The sequence below is a fragment of the Vipera ursinii genome, assembly GCF_947247035.1.
Source record: "Vipera ursinii genome assembly, chromosome: Z".
Taxonomy (NCBI): domain Eukaryota; kingdom Metazoa; phylum Chordata; class Lepidosauria; order Squamata; family Viperidae; genus Vipera; species Vipera ursinii.
Window position 1 is genome coordinate 93,464,671 of NC_139517.1, and position 19,219 is coordinate 93,483,889.

At 41.1% G+C, this 19,219-nt stretch overlaps 1 protein-coding gene across 8 annotated transcripts in view; it reads left to right on the top strand.

Moving 5' to 3' along the window:
• The first annotated feature begins 3,214 nt into the window (after positions 1-3,214).
• Positions 3,215-19,219, top strand: part of SNX13 (sorting nexin 13) — a 106,034-nt gene continuing 90,029 nt past the window's right edge. For 5 of the 8 annotated variants that reach the window (XM_083378685.1, XM_083378681.1, XM_083378684.1 and 2 more), the window contains exons 1-2: positions 3,219-3,421; positions 15,658-15,855. Coding sequence is in view for 4 of the 8 variants with exons in the window: in XM_083378681.1 (XP_083234807.1) it covers positions 15,718-15,855 (138 nt within the window). In the remaining 4 variants the exon portion in view is untranslated. Of the gene's footprint in view, positions 3,422-15,657; positions 15,856-19,219 lie in introns of all 8 variants that reach the window. The other 3 variants (XM_083378686.1, XM_083378683.1, XM_083378688.1) reach the window with 1 other exon arrangement.

Here is a 19,219-nt window from a genome sequence, read left to right on the forward strand (position 1 = left end):
CGAATCACCCTCTTCGAAAAATAAATCACCACATCTCTTGGTAAATTCCTCTGCTTCACAATCCAGGAGTTGACTCTAAAAACGTTTTCAATTTCCTGTATGAAATCCTCAACTTGCCAACCCATTATTGGAGTAAAGGCCTTTGCTAGTATCTCTCTCAGGTTTTCCTGTTCTCCTTCAATCCTCTAATTCTTAAAGCAAATTCCATTTCTCTATATTGTAGCATTACAGTTTCATCTTCCATCTTTTCCATTTTATTTTGAGCCTCAGTCATCTTATCTTCCAAAGCAATATTGCCTTGAGTTAATTCTTCCATACAATCATCCATGTTTTGAATGTGTTGTGCCAATCCCTGAAATGCCAATAGAATATCTTCCCTTATTTCTTTATTTTTAAGCTGCATAGTTTCTTTAATTTCTCCAATCTCTTCTGACATTAACTCAAATTTATCATTCATTTTTTCATCTATTTTTTCCATCTTGTTTTCTATTTTCTCCATCTTATCATTTATTTTTTTCTATTTCTTTAGTTTGAGATTTCACAGTGTCCTGCAGGTCTTTTAATGTCAAAGTTTGGGGGGGGGGCATTAAAGCCTGTAAGTTTGATTGCTGTGCTGGCGAAGTCCCTGCACTCCTGGGGCCCCCAAGTTTTGACGATTTTAATGACATCTTAAATCAATTTTATTCTCTGTATTTAAAAAGATTAATCAAGTCAAAATGTTTATAGTCTTGCTGTTCTCTTCTTAAAATTCTTTTAGGTTCTTATAATTTTCTTATAGTCTTTACAGTTTTCAATATCCAAACAGCCACTTTCACTCTCAAAGCACTTTCGATTCTTTGTTATAAGACATTGTGGGCTGTTCCCTGACACCACTGGATGACATCGCCAGGGCTCGCTGCCTTGGAAGAGTGAGGAAGATTCTCAGGGATGACTCATACCCTGGACGGTATCTCTTTACTCTCCTACCATCCGGTAGGAGATATAGGAATATAGCCAGCCGTACCAACAGGCTGAAAAATAGCTTTTATCCGTGGGCTGTTAGGCTTTTAAATGGGACATAATCTTATGCAGAATTGACTTGGGAGGCCGGTGTGTGGTGTAGTTGGTTCACATAGTGTGGTGGGATGGAGGGTTTGTTGTCACTGTGTGTTGGGGGGAGAGAGCACGGGGGGGAGGCTCAGCTAATCTCAATGTATACATGTTGTACTTTGACAATAAAGGTTTATTATTATTTATTATTTATTAATCATTCAGGCGCCATCTTCCCTTTCTTTTTAAAACGACAGAAAGTTGAGATTCCAGAGTTAAAGTCTTATACTTGCTGTTTATACTGCTCCCGCATCCGCTCTGCCTGCGTTAATTCCTCAAGATAACAATCAGATCAAGTCAAGTCCAGCAGGAGTGGATTCGGTGTCTTGCTCTGCTTTGAAGCAGAGAAATCCTCCGATCCGGAGTGTTTCCAGGCTTCGGTGGAGCTCTCACCCTCCAAGCCCCAGAATAAACACTCTGGGGCTCTAGGGGAGCTCTACCCCTACCTTGAATCTCCCCTTCCCCTCTTCGCCCGAGGGGAAGGGTTTTCAGCCGCAGAACAGCTGATTTTCGGCTGCTCTGCGGCTTTTACGGAATCAGAGGGCTGGCGGTCGATTTCGACCGTCCATGCCGCTGAAGTGCCACCAGGAAGTCCCCCTGTATTTTGAACCAATTGAAGTTTCTGGATACTTTTCAAGGGCAGCCCCTTGTACAACGTATTGTAATAGTCAAGACAAGAGGTAATTAGGGTGTGAGCGACTGTGAGCAAGGATTGTTGACCCAGGAAAGGCATAACTGATGCACAACCCAGAGTTATGTGAAGACCCTCCTGGCCATGACTCGAGTAGGAGTCCTGAATCCAGGAGAATCCCCAGATTATGGATCTGTCTGGAGCAGTGACACTCCATCCAAGACCAGAGGTGGCAATTCTCCATCTACTAAAAAACTCTAACTCAGGGCATTCTGTCTTACCAGGGCTGTTTCAGCCCCATCCAGCTCTTGGCAGCCTCCAAGCACTGAGAGATGGAGATTGTGGCATAACTCACCATGGGCTAAGACATATAGCGGGGTCTCATAGCATATTGATGAATTGGTAGCACAGGTATTTAAAGAGTAATTTAGTTTATTGTAAATAACAGGGCTCCACAGCACTTCAGGTACAAAGACAAAAAGATGCTTCAGAGCATAAAATGTGACAAATGTTGTTCTTATATAAGAGTTATTAAAGCAATGGAGGCCCTTTGCAGTTGTCAAATAATCCTAAAAATGATACATTTGGTCCCAGGTGTTACATACTGGGGGTGTTTAAATCGCACAACATTCCATAATGACCTGCTTTTGAACAGAGGTTTAACATTTTGCAAGAACTCCCAATCCACATTCCTATGTGAAGACCATAACATGTCCCAAAATTGCAGTTAAAGGTTTCTATTTAAAAAATACCGGTACAAAGCCAGAACAAGTCTTGATGGTCAAACATGAGCTAGCCATCTGTCCTTAACTCCTAATTATGACCTGGATGGGGATTTTTTTCCTGCAGGCTGATGATTTTGGCAGGAAGAAAAGGAAACCAAAACGGGGAAATATTCCATTCACTAACAGGAACGCCATAAATAAGGACATCACCACTTGGTGGAGTTTTAAATCCATGGCAGGAAAGGATTGGCAGTAGGGCTGTCAACTTCACATTGGTAGTTTTGTCAACTGAAGGATCATGAGTTTTAAAAGAAGGTTGAAGTCAGCAAGTTTGTTCCTGCAGCTGGTTCCTCTTCTCCTCTTCCTTGTTCTCCGTTGGTAATCTTTCCATTAAAGTTTAAAGATTAAACTCTCTATTCTTCAAGATTATAAATACTGTAAAATGTCTTGTCCCTGCTCCACCCACTTTATTACTGAGTAAGACTCATTAGGCATATACACGCCAATACTCTACAATAACGAATTTAAACCCGGATCTCCTACAGTCTGTACCAACCCGGGCTCGGCCCTCCTCTTTTCATCCAGATCTGCTTTGCAAAGCTTAAAGTCCCGTCTTGGGAAGCGCAGCAGACAGAACGAACAAATTTCTGCTTGCCTCGGCGTGAGACAAACTGCGCCAGCTCAGGGAGCCCAACCAAAAGAAAGAGGCCTGCCCCGCGACTTACTGTCCCATTGGGCGGCTGCGCCACCGACAGCGTCGTCGTCTCACGTAACTAAGATGGCCGCCGCTCTTGAGCGAGTGGCGGCGGCGGCGGCCGTAGTTGAAATAGGTTTTGCGTTACGGAGGGATAGCTGAAGAGGCTGAGAGTTGCCGGTGTCCCTTACCGGTGTGCGTTGGGCTGCGGCTGGAGACAGACGCAGCATGCGGCGGAGCTAGAGCCGGAGGCTTCCACCGCGAGTAATGATGTTAACTGAGGTAAAAATTCGGCGTCAAAAGGGGCGGATTGGAAAAGAGAGGAGGTTGGTGGGGTCCGCGGTGGAGGCGTTTGTGTTTTATTTCCCTCTCTTTCTGGAGCTCTTCTGCTTTCTGAAGACTTCTTTCACCCAATCTCCTGGCCCCGGACTGTCTAGGCCCACTTTACTGTTCCCAATCAGAGCGCCACATCGCTTTTCTGGGGTAGATTGGCCTTGGGTGAGTTTTATCTCGTATTGTGGTTTGGGTGTTCCTTTGGGGCTGCTTACTTCGGAAGTCGGTGAGGGATTTTCCCGGATGCTTAGCAGCGGAGGGTTTGCTTGGCTTTTGAAAAGACATCAGAGTGATTAGGCTTCTAATGCTGAAAAGAACTATTCTACCGTAGGCCTCTATTGGAAGGGTGTTTACTTTCCAGCTTGTTTTTACATGAATAACACTAGCCCCTTTTCTCTCCCTTCTTTTCCCGGTTAACCAAGTAATGAGGTTGCTTTGTTTCATCAGCTGAGACGATCCCAGTAGCCGGGTTTAGCTTTCAGTGCTTCATTGCATCCTGTGTCTGCCTCAGTTTCTTTCATATGATGGTGCAGTTTATTTTCCAAAGCAAGGGCAGAGTGAGCTTGCTTGTATTAGAGCAGATGAAAGTAGGAAAATTATTTGGAAGTGACATGCCAGTGAAAGTGGGATTTTTAACATCTGTGTCTCAGGTATCTGCTACTTTTTCAAGCCACTTTGACTTCATAGTGCTTGGACTGTATGCTCACTTCTTGGTTGAATGCCAGCAATACGTTTTTTGTAAAGATTGCTTACTGTCTTACCCTAAAGATTTACAACACACTGTGACAGCATTGTTAAAAGGTATCTCTTAAAAATATTTTCTGAGAATTCTTATTCTGCTGTTGAGTGGTTTAAGCTATTGTGCTTAATTGATTTTTGGTATTTTTGTATAAATCTGTGGTAGAAACCAGGTTATTACAACTTTTGCACTACAGTTGTACTCTGTATTGGCATAAACCCAAAGGTAGCATATATATGATGCCCATTAGATCAGTATGATGCCTTATCCTGTCAGTTCATTAGTATGCTTTCTTTAGATGTCTTTTCAAATCATACTTATCATGGTTAACTTAACCATAGTTTACTCAGCAAAATGGTTACAACATAATCAACCTTTGTACTGATGAAAAAATGCTAGTATTATATTATTACTTTTATTTTTTTTTTTGGAGCTCAGTGTGGCCTATAAGTTAGTGGTAGGATCAAAAAGACCAAGACAGCAGTACAATTCCTGTAGCTTTGTACTTGTTTGCAATATTGAGAAAGTTTCCAAACAAAGCTTCAGTTGGATGGCTGCAACTTCTGTCTTGATTCCTTATTGGTCCACTGTGGCATGTACAGTAGTGGCCAAAATTGTGGAAACCTTTTGAGAAAAATGTGCATTTGAGGTTTGATGGCTAATAACACCATTTTGTTTTGAGTAGTACCATAAAATTATATATCAATGGAAAGATAATTTAATAATGTAATGCGATAACTTTTATGAAGGATTTGCTATTAGAATAGCAGATATAAAGAAGAAAAGTGAAACACATAGAAAAAGAGATATACAAAAATTATCATCATAGAAAAAATGAGGTATACAAAACTTATCACCGTGAAAGTTAATACTGAATTGGGTAACCTTTAGCATGAATTATGGCCTTACAATGTCTTCCCATGGAGTGAACCAAGTCCTTTAGTTCTGCAGCTGTTATAATGTGAAACCAAGATTGAATGATTGCTTCTATTAACTGGGTTTTATTGCTGGGTCGCTTCTGACTAATAAGTTTCTTTAGTCAGCTTCATAGATTTTCAGTTAGGTTAAGGTCTGGGCCAGTGATGGCAAACCTTTTAGAGACCGAGTGCCCAAACTGCAACCCAAATCCCACTTATTTATCACCAGGTGCCAGGTGGGATGTGGCCCACTGAGTGGGCGTGGCTGTGGTGGTCAAGAACTACCTGTACTGGGTTTGTTGCAGACTTCCTTAACTGTTATCCAATCGTAACAGAAAATAACAGAAAATAACAATGATCTTAAATGTTCTTTCCCTGGATTCTGCAGATATATTAGGAATGGAAGTTATTTTAAACCATTAAATTAATTTTACTGATATTATAGTAACAAAAAAATCCAGGTTGCCTGTTCCATAACCTTATTTTAAAGTAAGATCATGTATTCTGAAAGAATTTGATTCAATGTAAACTTCATTTTGAATTATGGCTAAAATAACTTGTCTTTAGAGCATTTCCCCCAAGAGTGCTTACAATTACAGTGTGCTTACAGTGGTTCTCCTCCTATCTCCAGGGACGCTCGCAGTCGGTGTTGGCAGGAGGGCAGAGGTCGACCGCGAGGTCTCTCATTTGTGGAGTTCCTCAGGGGTCGGTCCTCTCGCCTCTCCTGTTCAACATCTATATGAAACCGCTGGGTGAGATCATTCGTGGTTTTGGAGTTGGGTATCATCAGTATGCTGATGATACCCAGCTTTTCTTTTCGACCCCAAACCACCCCAGTGATGCCCTCACCGTGATGTCCCGTTGCCTGGAGGCGGTTCGGGTCTGGATGGGGAGGAACAGACTTCAACTCAACCCCGACAAGACCGAGTGGCTTTGCATGCCTTCATCCCGGGTTTATTCGGACATTCCACCTCTTGCTATGGGGGGCGAATTATTACCCCCTGTAGATAGGGCTCGCAACTTGGGAGTCCTCCTAGATTCACGGCTCACCCTGGAAGACCACATAGGAGCTGTGACTAGGGGGGCTTTCGCCCAGGTTCGCCTGGTGCGCCAGTTGCGGCCCTATCTAAGCCGGGATGATCTATGCACAGTCACTCACGCGCTCGTGACCTCTCGACTAGACTACTGCAACGCTCTCTACATGGGGCTGCCCTTGAGGACCACCCGGAAGCTCCAACTGGTACAGAATGCAGCCGCGAGAGTTGTGTTGGGAGTTTCCCGATACTCCCATGTCACACCTCTGCTCCGTGAGCTGCATTGGTTGCCAGTTGTCTTCCGGGTGAGATTCAAGGTACTAGTCATGGTGTTTAAAGCCCTACATGGCAGGGGTCTGGAGTACCTCAGGGAACACCTGCTGCCGGCGTCAACTTCCCTCCACCCTGTGCGTTCCCACAGAGAGGGCCTCCTCAGGGTGCCACCGGTCAGAGAATGTAGATTGGTGGCCCCCAGGGGGAGGTCTTTCTCTGTGGGCGCCCCGGAGCTATGGAACCAGTTACCGGTTGAGCTCCGGACGGCGCCCGATCTTCGCTCCTTTCGCCGCGATCTGAAAACATACCTGTTCGAACAAGCCGGCCTGGCCTGAGGGGGGATTGGTGGGGGTTTTACTATCATTTTATTGGGGTTTTATTAATGTATTTATTGTTTTTATGGGCATGTATTTAATTACTTTTTAATTTTTGTAGCTTTGTGTTTTATTCTTGCCCTGTACACCGCCCTGAGTCCTTCGGGAGAAGGGCGGTATAGAAATATTAATAAATTTAAATTTAATTTTAATTAAAAACTTAAAGAATCATATAGAAGTTAATAGGTATTTAAAAGATAATTTAAATCTAAAAGATAAATCTGATACACAACTGTACTAACATTTGGAAACAAGTTGGAGAGTTGAACAGTATCAAAGCAGGATGGAGAAGCACCAACATGCAGCAGCAAATAAGCAGCATTCCACTTTCTTCTAAATGTAAAATTACCAAAAAGTTACAGGAAAAAATGAAATAGTATGAATATCAAGAGCATGTGCAAGTAGACCTCAGGTAATGACCTATTGCTATAGTGGCACTAAACAAATGAGGATCTATTCTCAAAGTTTCTGCTGTCACATGATCTAGGTGCTTGGCAGTAGCTTCCACCTATGACAATTGCAGCGTCCTGGGGTGGGATCGCATTTTGCAAAAAGCAGAGCCAATGAGAAACCTGGTAGAAAGATCAAAAGTTATCTGAATAAGTGTCCCCATCTGTGACCCTTCCCCAGCCCCCCCATGCCTTGCCAGCCACCAGTTCATTCTCATGCACTCTCCCTGAACCTTGCTACACACACATCACCTTGTATATTCTTATGCTTTTCTTTCCACCTAACAGCAACCACCCTAAACCTGCTGTACTTGTCCATGTCTCCCTAGTCATTTCTGTACCCTTGCATGCCCTCTCCCATTGGCAGCAGGCACTCAACCCTGCTGCACTCACACTTGTCTCTCACCCTTGCACATCATCCCCAAGTCTCACTGGACTCATGCCACACTTCCCCAGCAATTTGCATACCCTCTCCCAGCATCCAGCCCAGTCCCTTGTGCACACTTCTCAAACCTCTTCTCTGGCCATTTGTGCAACTTCTCCATCTAGCAGCAGTTACCCCAAGTCCCACTCTGCTCACACCATGGCTCTCAATCACTGATGCATCACCTCTCTCCCTCCATCCCAGATACAGCAGCTACTTACCTGCCTTTTGACCTGCTTGCAAACTGATTTCCATCTTTTTGCCTAGTTCCCCAATGACTTCAGTTATTGGAAGCCAGCAGGAAGTTGTGAATTGCTTAACAATTCATGTCTTTGCTTAACAATGGCAACAGGGGGTGATGTTGCACTTTTAGGCCTGCATTGTTTACTGACACATTTCTGCTTCTGCTTGCAATCCTAACTCGAGGAATTACTTCTGTACTAAAGATGTTTTTCAGTGGTAGAGATGGAAAATGCTTTTAAGCATATGAAACCTGGTACAACTGCAGATAATGATATTCAAATTACACAAATAAACACTCAAGCCTGGACATTGGAAAAGGATTCCTGGAACTGCATACTATAAAAATAGATTTAAAAATGGTGTTATATTTATCAGTGCTGAAACTAGCTAGATATAAAAATATCAGATATAAAAATCAGATATAAAAATATTCAGATATAAAAATATTCAACCCACTCTCCCTCTTATTCTGTCTCTATAACTATCTAATTCTAAATAATCTTTCACTGTTAGGGGTTAAATAACATGAACTTTACAGTCCAGATATTGAATCTCACCTCATATACTAAAGCAGGGGTCCCCAACCCCCAGTCTGTGGACCAGTATTGGGCCGCAGCATGCCAGCAGCTGGGCCGCACAAACAAGGAAAGCCCATCTGAGGGAAGCAGGCAGCACACGAAACCACGCATCCTCCAGTCTGCGGAAAAACTTCTTTCCATGGAACTGGTCCCTGGTGCTCAAAAGATTGGGGACCTTTGTACTAAAGATAGTTTTTAGAGGTCCACAAATCATAGGATTTTTTATCAATGTTTTGGGGAGTATGCTGCACAATTAATCCTTTCATTTTATGGTAGGTATATAATTCATGAATACAATACCAGCCTCTGGAGGTCTTTGCTCTGAGAAACACTGATCTAGAATTTCTAACTTGAATTCAAATGCAGTTAGTTCATTCACCTGAATGACTTAATATAAAGAGATTGCCTTTCCTTTTAAAATATCTATTAGTTATTTACCAATTTGTTCACATATCCCTCCCCCCCAAAATAATCTGAACTGATATGGAATAGAAGCAAGGGAATTATTGAGATTATAAAAGATTAATAGCATTAGAAAAGCTGATTATCTATTATGTTACTAACCAGCTTTACTTTGTTGTTGTTGTTGTTAGTTGCGAAGTCGTGTCTGACCCATCGCGACCCTATGGACAACGTTCCTCCAGGCCTTCCTGTCCTCTACCATCTTCTGGAGTCCATTTAAGCTCACGCCTACTGCTTCAGTGACTCCATCCAGCCACCTCATTCTCTGTCGTCTCCTTCTTCTCTTGCCCTCAATCTTTCCCAGCATTAGGCTCTTCTCCAGTGAGTCCTTCCTTCTCATTAGGTGGCCAAAGTATTTGAAGCTTTACTTAAGTAGAAATAAAACTCAGCTTCTTCTAATTTTGCAAGAAAGATACAGACATCAGCTGGAACAGAACTTGGTTAAATTGCAATAAAAGATTACTATCTCATGGAGTAATCCTAGATAATGAACTTTCATCTAAAACAGAATTTGAAAAACAATGTTTGAAACACATTAGAGAGCTCATATAAGAAACATTTGCTTTTTTAGCCCTTCTAGTTTGAATAAGTATGGCTAGGATATCAGTACAGTCCTTTCATAGACAGAACAAAATGTGATTTTTTTTTTTAATTCAATAAGAGCTACCAAATTGTCACAGGTTTCTTAAAAGCCGTTAAATTATATACTGTTACTGGAATTGCTCTTCTAGAGAAACATATTCAATCAAAATGACAAAAAAAATGACAATTGGAAGATGTTGCACATCTTCTAACTCAGGGCTTTTCAACCTTTTCACCCATTGTACCACTTTTAGGATATAGCAACATCCAAGTACCACCAGTCGCCTAGTAAGGTGACAAAAACTTGATGACCAAAAAAAAAAAGGAAAAAAGTGATGAAGTACAGCTAGTCCTTGACTTACAACAGTTCGCTTAGTGACTGTTTGAAATTACAACGGCACTGAAAAAAGTGCCCCCCCAAGCCACAGCTGAGCAAAACACCTGCCTGCCCGCCCGGCAGTGCTCTTCCTCCTGTCTGAGGTTTTCATTGTTGTGAGCATTTCTGTTGAGGATTGGCAGCGGGGGTGGAGTGGGGGGGGGTTGTTTGGTTTTTATTCCCCCCATCTGCTTGGTGGTTGCAGCAGGTTTTGGTCACTTCACATGACCCTGGGACACTGTGACCGTCATAAATATGAATCGGTTGGCAAGCATCTGAATGTAAATCACAAGACCCTGGAGATGCTGCAACATTCCAGCTGATCGGCACTTCTTCTGGGCTCAGCAGAAGCACCAGGTTGAGCATCGAGCTCCAGCTGGAGCCTGGTGCTGATCCTGGCACTTCCACTGAGCCCTGACAGTCCCAAAGAAGTGCTGATCCTGGTGCTTCCGCTCAGCCCTGACAGCCCTGCAGCTCCAGCCATCTCTCGCTCAAGCTTGTGTGGTGCTGCCACTGGTTCAGCTCATTCCCCTTCCCCGCTACCACTTTTCTAGGATGTTTGCATACCACCTGCCAGATGCCAATGTACCACAGGTGGTACCCGTACCACTGGTTGAAAAGCCCTGCTCTAACTAGTTCACAAAATGGAATTGATTTTTGATGATTGTCAATGAACTGATTAAATATTTTTGCTATAGAGTTCCTTAAAAAGGTGCTTCACAAGGATTGCATGTGAAACATCTTTTTTAATTGTTAAAACAGTTCTGTTTCTTTCCTCAGGCTTAATATTGCTTTACATATGGAAATAGCTAGAATCAGTTTAGAAAGCATTCACATGAGCCTAAAAAATAAGAGTACCTTGAAGATACAGGTTTCATACACATAGACATACATTGCTGCATAGGAACTATCCTTGGCATAACTGAAGAAATCTCAAATAAATGAGAAAAACAGTTTTCTACTGAAGTAGCGGAGCAGTGCATAATTTCTACCATTTATGACCAAGTCAGTTGATCACTGTGTATTAGCATATTTCATTGAACAAGAGATCTGCATACTTAGTGAGTGGCAGACTGCAACATCTTTTGCTTCAATCTTTATTAGGGAACAAATTATTGTATATCACAGGATTTCACTGTGGCCAAATCATGTTTATTAAAATGTGTGTAATGATACAAAGAAATCTGAATTGCTGAGCGGACCTATAATGAACTTAATACCAATTGCCAATGTTGTTCGGAACATTTGCTTGTGGACAATGCAAGCAAGAGTTCATAAAGAAGGCTCTGCATTTGCAGTTCTGCTGCTGCATAAACTAAAATCCAGTTTTAGTAGTAGTGTGCTAATCAAATTGTTGTTAATGTGGTACTTCATCTGGAGATTTATTTGGTAGATGCAAAATATGTGATTGCATAAGAGTGCTGTTACATCTTTTTTTTTTTTAAAAAAATGTCCTGACGGTACTGCAAGCAAAGATTCAGGCACTAGAATTAGGGTCTAAATCAGGGGTGTCAAACTCAATTTCATTGAGGGCCGCATCAGCATTGTGGTTGCCCTCAGGGGGCCGGGTGGGTATGGCCAGGGTGGGCGTGGCCTACTGGGTGGGTGTGGCTAGAGTGCATATGGCCTGCTGGGTGGGCGTGGCCAGCTCTACATCGTTTGCATCAAGGGTGCCTATGGGGACCTGGGCAGGAGTGGGACAGATCTGAGGGTCTCTGGCAGGTGGAGGGTCTCTGGGCCAGGGCCAAGGCAGTGAGGGCCGTTCCCTCACTGTTTCCAGGATGGCTTCGCGGGCCACATGAACCCACGGGCCGGATCTGGCCCCCGGGCCTTGTGTTTGACATGTCTGGTCTAAATAATATGAGCTTCTCAATAACAATCTCTGTTATATGTAATATATACTGCATCTTCTTTTCTAAGATTCACTATATTTAAAATGTGTTCAAATTTATTGTTAATAGCATTTAGAGTATATTACAATGCTTAGTTCGTGTTCTAGTTGTGGCATGAAATACTAAGAGGATAACTTTAAATCTGATAGGAAGAAAAGATAGTTTGTTATGCCAGGACTGAATTCACTTCCTTAATAGAAGACGAAGGAAATAAACCTAAATAGGTGATGACAAACCAAAATCCAAAACAAAAAAATGAAAGCAATTGATTATACAATTATTGTTGTTATTTGCGAAGTTGTGTCCAACCCATTGTGACCCCATGGACAACGTTCCTCCAGGCCCTTCCTGTCCTCTACCATCTTCTTGAGTTCATTTAAGCTCATGCCTACTGCTTCAGTGACTCTATCCAGCCACCTTAATTCTCTGTTGTCCCCTTCTTCTCTTGCGCTCAATCTTTCCCAGCATTAGGCTCTTCTCCAGTGAGTCCTTCCTTCTCATTAGGTGACCAAAGTATTTGAGTTTCAACTTCAGGATCTGGCCTTCTAAAGAGCAGTCAGGATTGATCTCTAAGACTGATGGTTTGAATGCCTTTCAGTCCAAGGGACTCGCAGGAGTCTTCTTCAGCACCATAGTTCAAAGGCTTCAATTTCAAATTCAAGTTGTGGCCCTATCTGGACCAAGATGCCCTACGCACAGTCACTCATGCGCTCATGATCTCCCGGTTAGACTACTGCAACGCGCTCTACATGGTTAGACTACTGCAACGCGCTCTGCCCTTGACCACTTGGAGGCTTCAGCTGGTGCAGAATGCAGCCGCACGAGTTGTGATGGGAGTCTCCCGATACTCCCGTGTAACGCCTCTTCTCCACGAGCTGCATTGGCTTCCAGTTGCCCTCCGGGTGAGATTCAAGGTGCTGGTGATGACCTATAAAGCCCTAAATGGCATGGGCCCGGATTATCTTAGGGAGCACCTGCTGCCACCATCAACTTCCCATCGTCCTGTGCGCTCCCATAGGGAGGGCCTCCTTAGGGTGCCGCCGGTCAGGGAGTGCCGGCGGGTGATCCCCAGAGGGAGGGCGTTCTCTGTGGGTGCGCCTGCCCTATGGAATGATCTGCCTGTGGAACTCCGGACCGCCCCCGACCTTTGTTCGTTTCGCTGGGACCTGAAAACCTGGTTCTTTGATCTATCTGGCCTGGACTGAGGGGTTTTAAGTTTTTAAACTTTGTTTTAATTTGTTGGGCTATTAATTAATTTAATTCATTTTAATTCTATTTCTATTTCAACTTTTATATTGTCTTTTAATTTTTGCCCTGTAAACCGCCCTGAGTCCTTCGGGAATAGGGCGGTATATAAAACTAACTAACTAAATAAATAAATAATTCTTTGGCATTCAGCCTTTCTTATGGTCCAAATTTCACAGCCATAAATTTCCCAGTGTGCAACTGGGAAACCCATGGCCTTGATTTTATACACACTTTTGTTGGCAGGGTGATGTCTCTGCTTTTTAGTGTGCTGTCTAGATTTGCCATGGCTTTCCTCCCCAGGAGCAAGTGTCTTTTAATTTCTTGGCTGTAGTCCCCATCTGCGGTGATCTTGGAGCCTATACAATTATACAACCTGATAATAAATTTGATGAAGTTTAAATATGATTCAGAACTTTATTAACTTGATCCTACAGTATTTTGTAAATTAAAATGTTTCATTTTAGATACAAGCAACATAAACTTGTAAACGAAGGTTTGGATAGATTTCAGGCTTGTGCCATTCGCTTTAGTTTATTTGTTGTTGTTTTTATGGCAGCATTTGCATGTCTATTGCAGAATAGTGGCCAGGACACAGAGTCAGTTGTCTAATGTATTCTATAGTATATATTAGAATAACATGCATGTGCAAATTAAAATTTTAGAACAGAATTGTTACATCAGGAATTCTAAAAGCTTTACTTTAAAGGCTTTTTGATGTTAAAGTCCTATTATACAATTGAAAATCAGATATTCCTGTACTCCTGATCTTCTTTATAGAAAATGGCTACATTCTTTACATTTTTCTAAATAGCTTTTGCATATTACAAGACAACTTGTTATTATTACTTCTAACAAACTAAAAGCTAAAAATTTTTAAAATATATCTGTGGGCCAAATAATTAATTCAAAAGCAGGACATCCAGTAACATCTTTGTCTTGTCTCTTAAAAATCCACAACTTCTGAAGGCAACACTGTCCCACTGAGTAGTTGTTCTCTCTATCAGAAAATTTCTTCTTAATTCTAGATTGTATCTCTATTTCATAAATTTCCACCCATTACTTGCTGTCTTGCCCGCAGGTACTTTGGGGATTAGTTGTCTCCTTGTTCTTTATGACATCCCCCAAATATTGGAAGCTTTCTATCATATCATTCCTAATTCTTTTCTTCTCAGGCTAGATATATCAGTTCCTGCAAACATTCATCACCTGTTTTAATCTCTAGGTCTAATCATCTTTGTTGCTCTTCTTTGCACTTTTTCTAGAGTGTCAATATCTTTTTTATAGCATACTGACCACCCAGTTCCTTTTCAGAGCTCAGTGAATATCCTTCAATATATAGTTTGTCTTCTAGAAAACTATGTTTTTTCCATGTAAATTTTCCATTTTTGTGCTTTTTCAATTTGTAAATTAAAGAATGAATGAATAATATGACCAGATTCCATACCTTTTACATTTAGTTAGTGGAATTGCTTATCAAAAGTAGTATGTGTTGATAACACAATAAAAATGTATTTTGTCAGACTATTTAGAATCTGTTATTCCTTATTGCAATTAAATATAAGTGTACAGTATATAATTTGCTTCATGACATCATTATATAAATTCTGTATATTAACATAGGCCATAAAATTAAGGTAATATTAATATGAATTTAACTGCTTCATTCAAATTATGTCACATCCATCATCTTTGTTTATCCAGGGAAAAATGTGATCCACTGAATCAGAAGTCCAGTTAATAGTTTTATTATGCTGTTTCTGACTCATAGATGTTGTGAGCAGTTTTGAAACTCTTTTTAACATGGCATAGCAATTGTTATCCTAATTATGGACAAGGTAAAGTTGCTTATAATATGGACATCACTGTTTTCTAAAATTCTGTACCATAAAAGTATAAGAAACAATAAATGATAGAAAGCTGTAGATTTATTACAAAATAAAGTTCAGTGTAATTTGGAATAGTCTAATGCATCAAGATTGTGACACTATTCAATCAAATCTATTTCTTCCTTTAAAATTCTTAAACTTAGTTTACAGTTCTAAATGCCTTTTGAAAAAGAATGGAAGTTTCAAGTGCACTAGTTCAACAATTTATGGAGTCTTCCATCCACAAATGAAACTAGATAGGGAAAAAACACCTTGGTCTTTGGTGTTACAGATAGAATGATCATATACCATAGACAAGGAAAGAAAATACAGCCCCAAATCCTGTGCAATACTGTGGTATAAAGCCAATACTGTGGTATAAATCTAGGATTACTGGCTTCAGCCAAGAGATTTTCTCCTACCTAAGTAATAAATGTGTCTCCCTTTAAAAGTACAGCATCCCATTTATAAAACTCATTGGTCATTATCTTCATATAGTAACCATTTTCTCACAACGTAAACTACTCTATATGAATACCTCTCTTTCCACTTTCTTCTAGAAAAAAAAGGAAGAACAAGAAATGGATAAAGTTGATTTAAGACAAAAAATATGTAGGTATATAGGAAAGAAAAGAAACTAAATTTTCTGTTTATTAGTTTGTGCTTTGTGGCTAGTGGCGATGGAAGTGGCAAAGCGTGCTTACTTTTCCGCTCTCATTATGTCTGCAGATAACCACCCAGCCGCCCTGTTTAGAGTGACCTGCTCACTGCTCAACCAGCAACCGAGGGATGACCCCTTGCAGGGTAGGGCTGAGGAATTTGTACAGTATCTGCAGGACAAAATTGCTCAGATCCGGACTGGTTTGGACTCCGACTGGGCGGAATCCGGCGGAGTGGAGAGGGCAGGTCTTGGTTATACCATTTGGGGTGAGTTTGACCTGTGTCTTTGGATGATGTGGACAGGATTATGCATAGACTGAGCGCTACAACTTGTCTATTGGACCCATGTCCCTCCTGGCTGGTTTCGGCCGCCGGGGAGGTGACAGGGGACTGGCTCCAGGCAGTTGTCAATGCTTCATTGATGGAGGGTGTCTTCCCCTCTGCCTTAAAAGAGGCAGTGGTGAGGCCCCTTCTCAAGAAGCCTGCTCTGGACCCAGCCTCCTTGAATAACTATCGTCCTGTCTCTGCGAAGGTTGTTAAGAGTGTTATGGCGCATCAGTTTCTGCAATTCCTGGATGAAGCGGACTATCTGGACCCGTACCAGTCTGGTTTCAGACCCGGTTACAGCACGGAAACGGCATTGGTCGCAGTGGTAGATGATCTCTGGCGGGCCCGGGACAGGGATTGCTCCTCTGTCCTGGTCCTACTTGACCTCTCAGCAGCTTTTGATACTATCGACCATGGTATCCTGCTGCGACGGCTCGAGAGGTTGGGAGTGGGAGGCACTGTTTTACAGTGGTTTTCCTCTTACCTGTTGGGCCGTTAGTAGTGGCAGGGGGGCAGAGATATACCCCGAGGCCCCTTTCTTGTAGGGTACCTCAGGGGTTGGTTCTCTCCCCCCTCCTTTTTAACATCTATATGAAGCCACTGGGTGAGATCATCCATGGCTTTGGGGTGAGGTATCACCAATATGCCGATGATACCCAGTTGTTTATCTCCACCCTGAGCCAACCCAGCGATGCCCTTGACGTGATGTCCCGGTGCCTAGAGGCTGTGCGGGTCTGGATGGGAAGGAACAGGCTCAGGCTGAACCCCTCCAAGACTGAGTGGCTGTGGATACCAGTATCTCGTATTGTCCAACATGTTCCATTTTTTTGATGGGGGAAGCTATTGCCCTCCTCAGAAAGGGCCCGCAACTTGGGTGTCCTCCTGGATTCACGGCTTAATTTGGAGGATCATCTAACTGCCATGACCAGGGGGGCCTTTGCACAGGTTCGCCTGGTGCGCCAGTTGCGCCCCTTTTTGGACCGAGATGCCCTATGCACGGTCACCCATGCCCTTGTCACTTCTTGCCTGGATTACTGCAATGCTCTCTACATGGAGCTGCCCTTGAGGTGCACCCGGAGGCTTCAACTGGTGCAAAATGCGGCCGCGTGGGTGCTTATGGGAGTATCTTGATACTCCCATGTTACACCACTCCTGCGCGAGCTGCATTGGCTTCTGGTTGCCCTCTGGGTGCGATTCAAGGTGCTGGTAATTACCTTTAAAGCCCTAAATGGCTTAGGCCCAGGGTACTTGCAAGACCACCTGCTGCCAATGTCAACTTCCCATTGCCCGGTTCGCTCCCACAGAGTCGGCCTCCTCAGGGTTCCGTCGGCCAGGCAATGCCGGCTGGCAACCCCCAGGGGGAGAGCCTTCTCTGTGGGTGCGCTGACCCTCTGGAATAAACTGCCTCCGGAGCTGTGGACGGCCCCTGATCCTTCCGCCGTGACCTGAAGACATGGTTGTTCCAACAAGCGGGCCTGGACTTTTTAAATTTGGTTTTTATCGGCTTAAATTGTCCTTTATTTCTTTATTTATTGTTTAATACTTTTTTAATCTTTGTATTCTATGTTTTTAAATTTTTTATTGTTGTGAGCTGCCCTGAGTCCTTAGGGAGAAGGGCGGCATATAAATTTAATAATAATAATAATAATAATAATAATAATAATAATAATAATAATAATAATAATAAAAAATAATAATAATAATAATAATAGAAAAGAAAAAACCTGAAGAGAGATCGAGTGCAAAGAAAAGATAGAGAACTCCTATTCATATATTACTAGACAATTTAATTTATTGACAAATAGCTCTCCTAGAGAACAATTGATTTTCAAAGCCATAATGCTTTCTAGAAATATCTACATTAGGCCATTTGTAGAATTTAGCCCATGCACACAGTGTTATGTTCTACTCTTAGAAAATATAAGACTCAATTTATAGGTAAGAAATTGATTTTTTTGTCCTTCTGTTAGAAAAAATAGTATTCAAAATTTAATTTTGAATGAGGATTCTTATGTGACAAAATAATCTGATACACACACACAGCTTTATTAAGCTTAGAAAAAAAAGCTAAGCTTCAAGACCCAGGTTTACTTGTTTCATCTGATTAACAAATATGACAGAAATTGAGAAATGATGGGAGGAGTGGTAGAAATAATACTCCAGATACTCTTTGTTACATGTTTATTGAATGTCAACATTGTCTATGAAGAATATACTATAAATTAACATCAAGCACAATCTTGGAAAGTATTTCCATGATATATACTTCAAGGACATAAAGAAATTATTCTTAAATTTCATTTGAAATTGACATTAAATATATCTTTATTTAGTGTCATGTTGAGAAGTTTGTTTTTGTTTACTTCTCATAATTTTGACAAAAGTAATGTTTAATAATAAAAAAGATTTTTATATATAACAGGTCTAGGTTGTCAAACATATTTATAATTTTATATCAGGTCTCACTATCAAATTAAAAAAATAATTTATATTGAAATCTTAATTGCCATAGATGACTTTAGTGTTTTAACAGGATTAAAAAAAATAAAATTTAGATAATTAGGAAAAAGCCATAATGAGTTCTTGGTGTCATAAAACAAGCAAAATATTTTGATATTGAAGCATTCTATGTTTTTAAATTTTTTATTGTTGTGAGCTGCCCTGAGTCCTTAGGGAGAAGGGCGGCATATAAATTTAATTAATAATAATAATAATAATAATAATAATAATAATAATAATAATAATAATAGAAAAGAACAAAAAAAACCTGAAGAGAGATCGAGTGCAAAGAAAAGATAGAGAACTCCTATTCATACATTACTAGACAATTTAATTTATTGACAAATAGCTCTCCTAGAGAACAATTGATTTTCAAAGCCATAATGCTTTCTAGAAATATCTACATTAGGCCATTTGTAGAATTTAGCCCGTGCACACAGTGTTATGTTCTTCTCTTAGAAAATATAAGACTCAATTTATAGGTAAGAAATTGATTTTTTTGTCCTTCTGTTAGAAAAAATAGTATTCAAAATTTAATTTTGAATGAGGATTCTTATGTGACAAAATAATCTGATCCACACACACAGCTTTATTAAGCTTAGAAAAAAAAGCTAAGCTTCAAGACCCAGGTTTACTTGTTTCGTCTGATTAACAAATATGACAGAAATTGAGAAATGATGGGAGGAGTGGTAGAAATAATACTCCAGATACTCTTTGTTACATGTTTATTGAATGTCAACATTGTCTATGAAGAATATACTATAAATTAATATCAAGCACAATCTTGGAAAGTATTTCCATGATA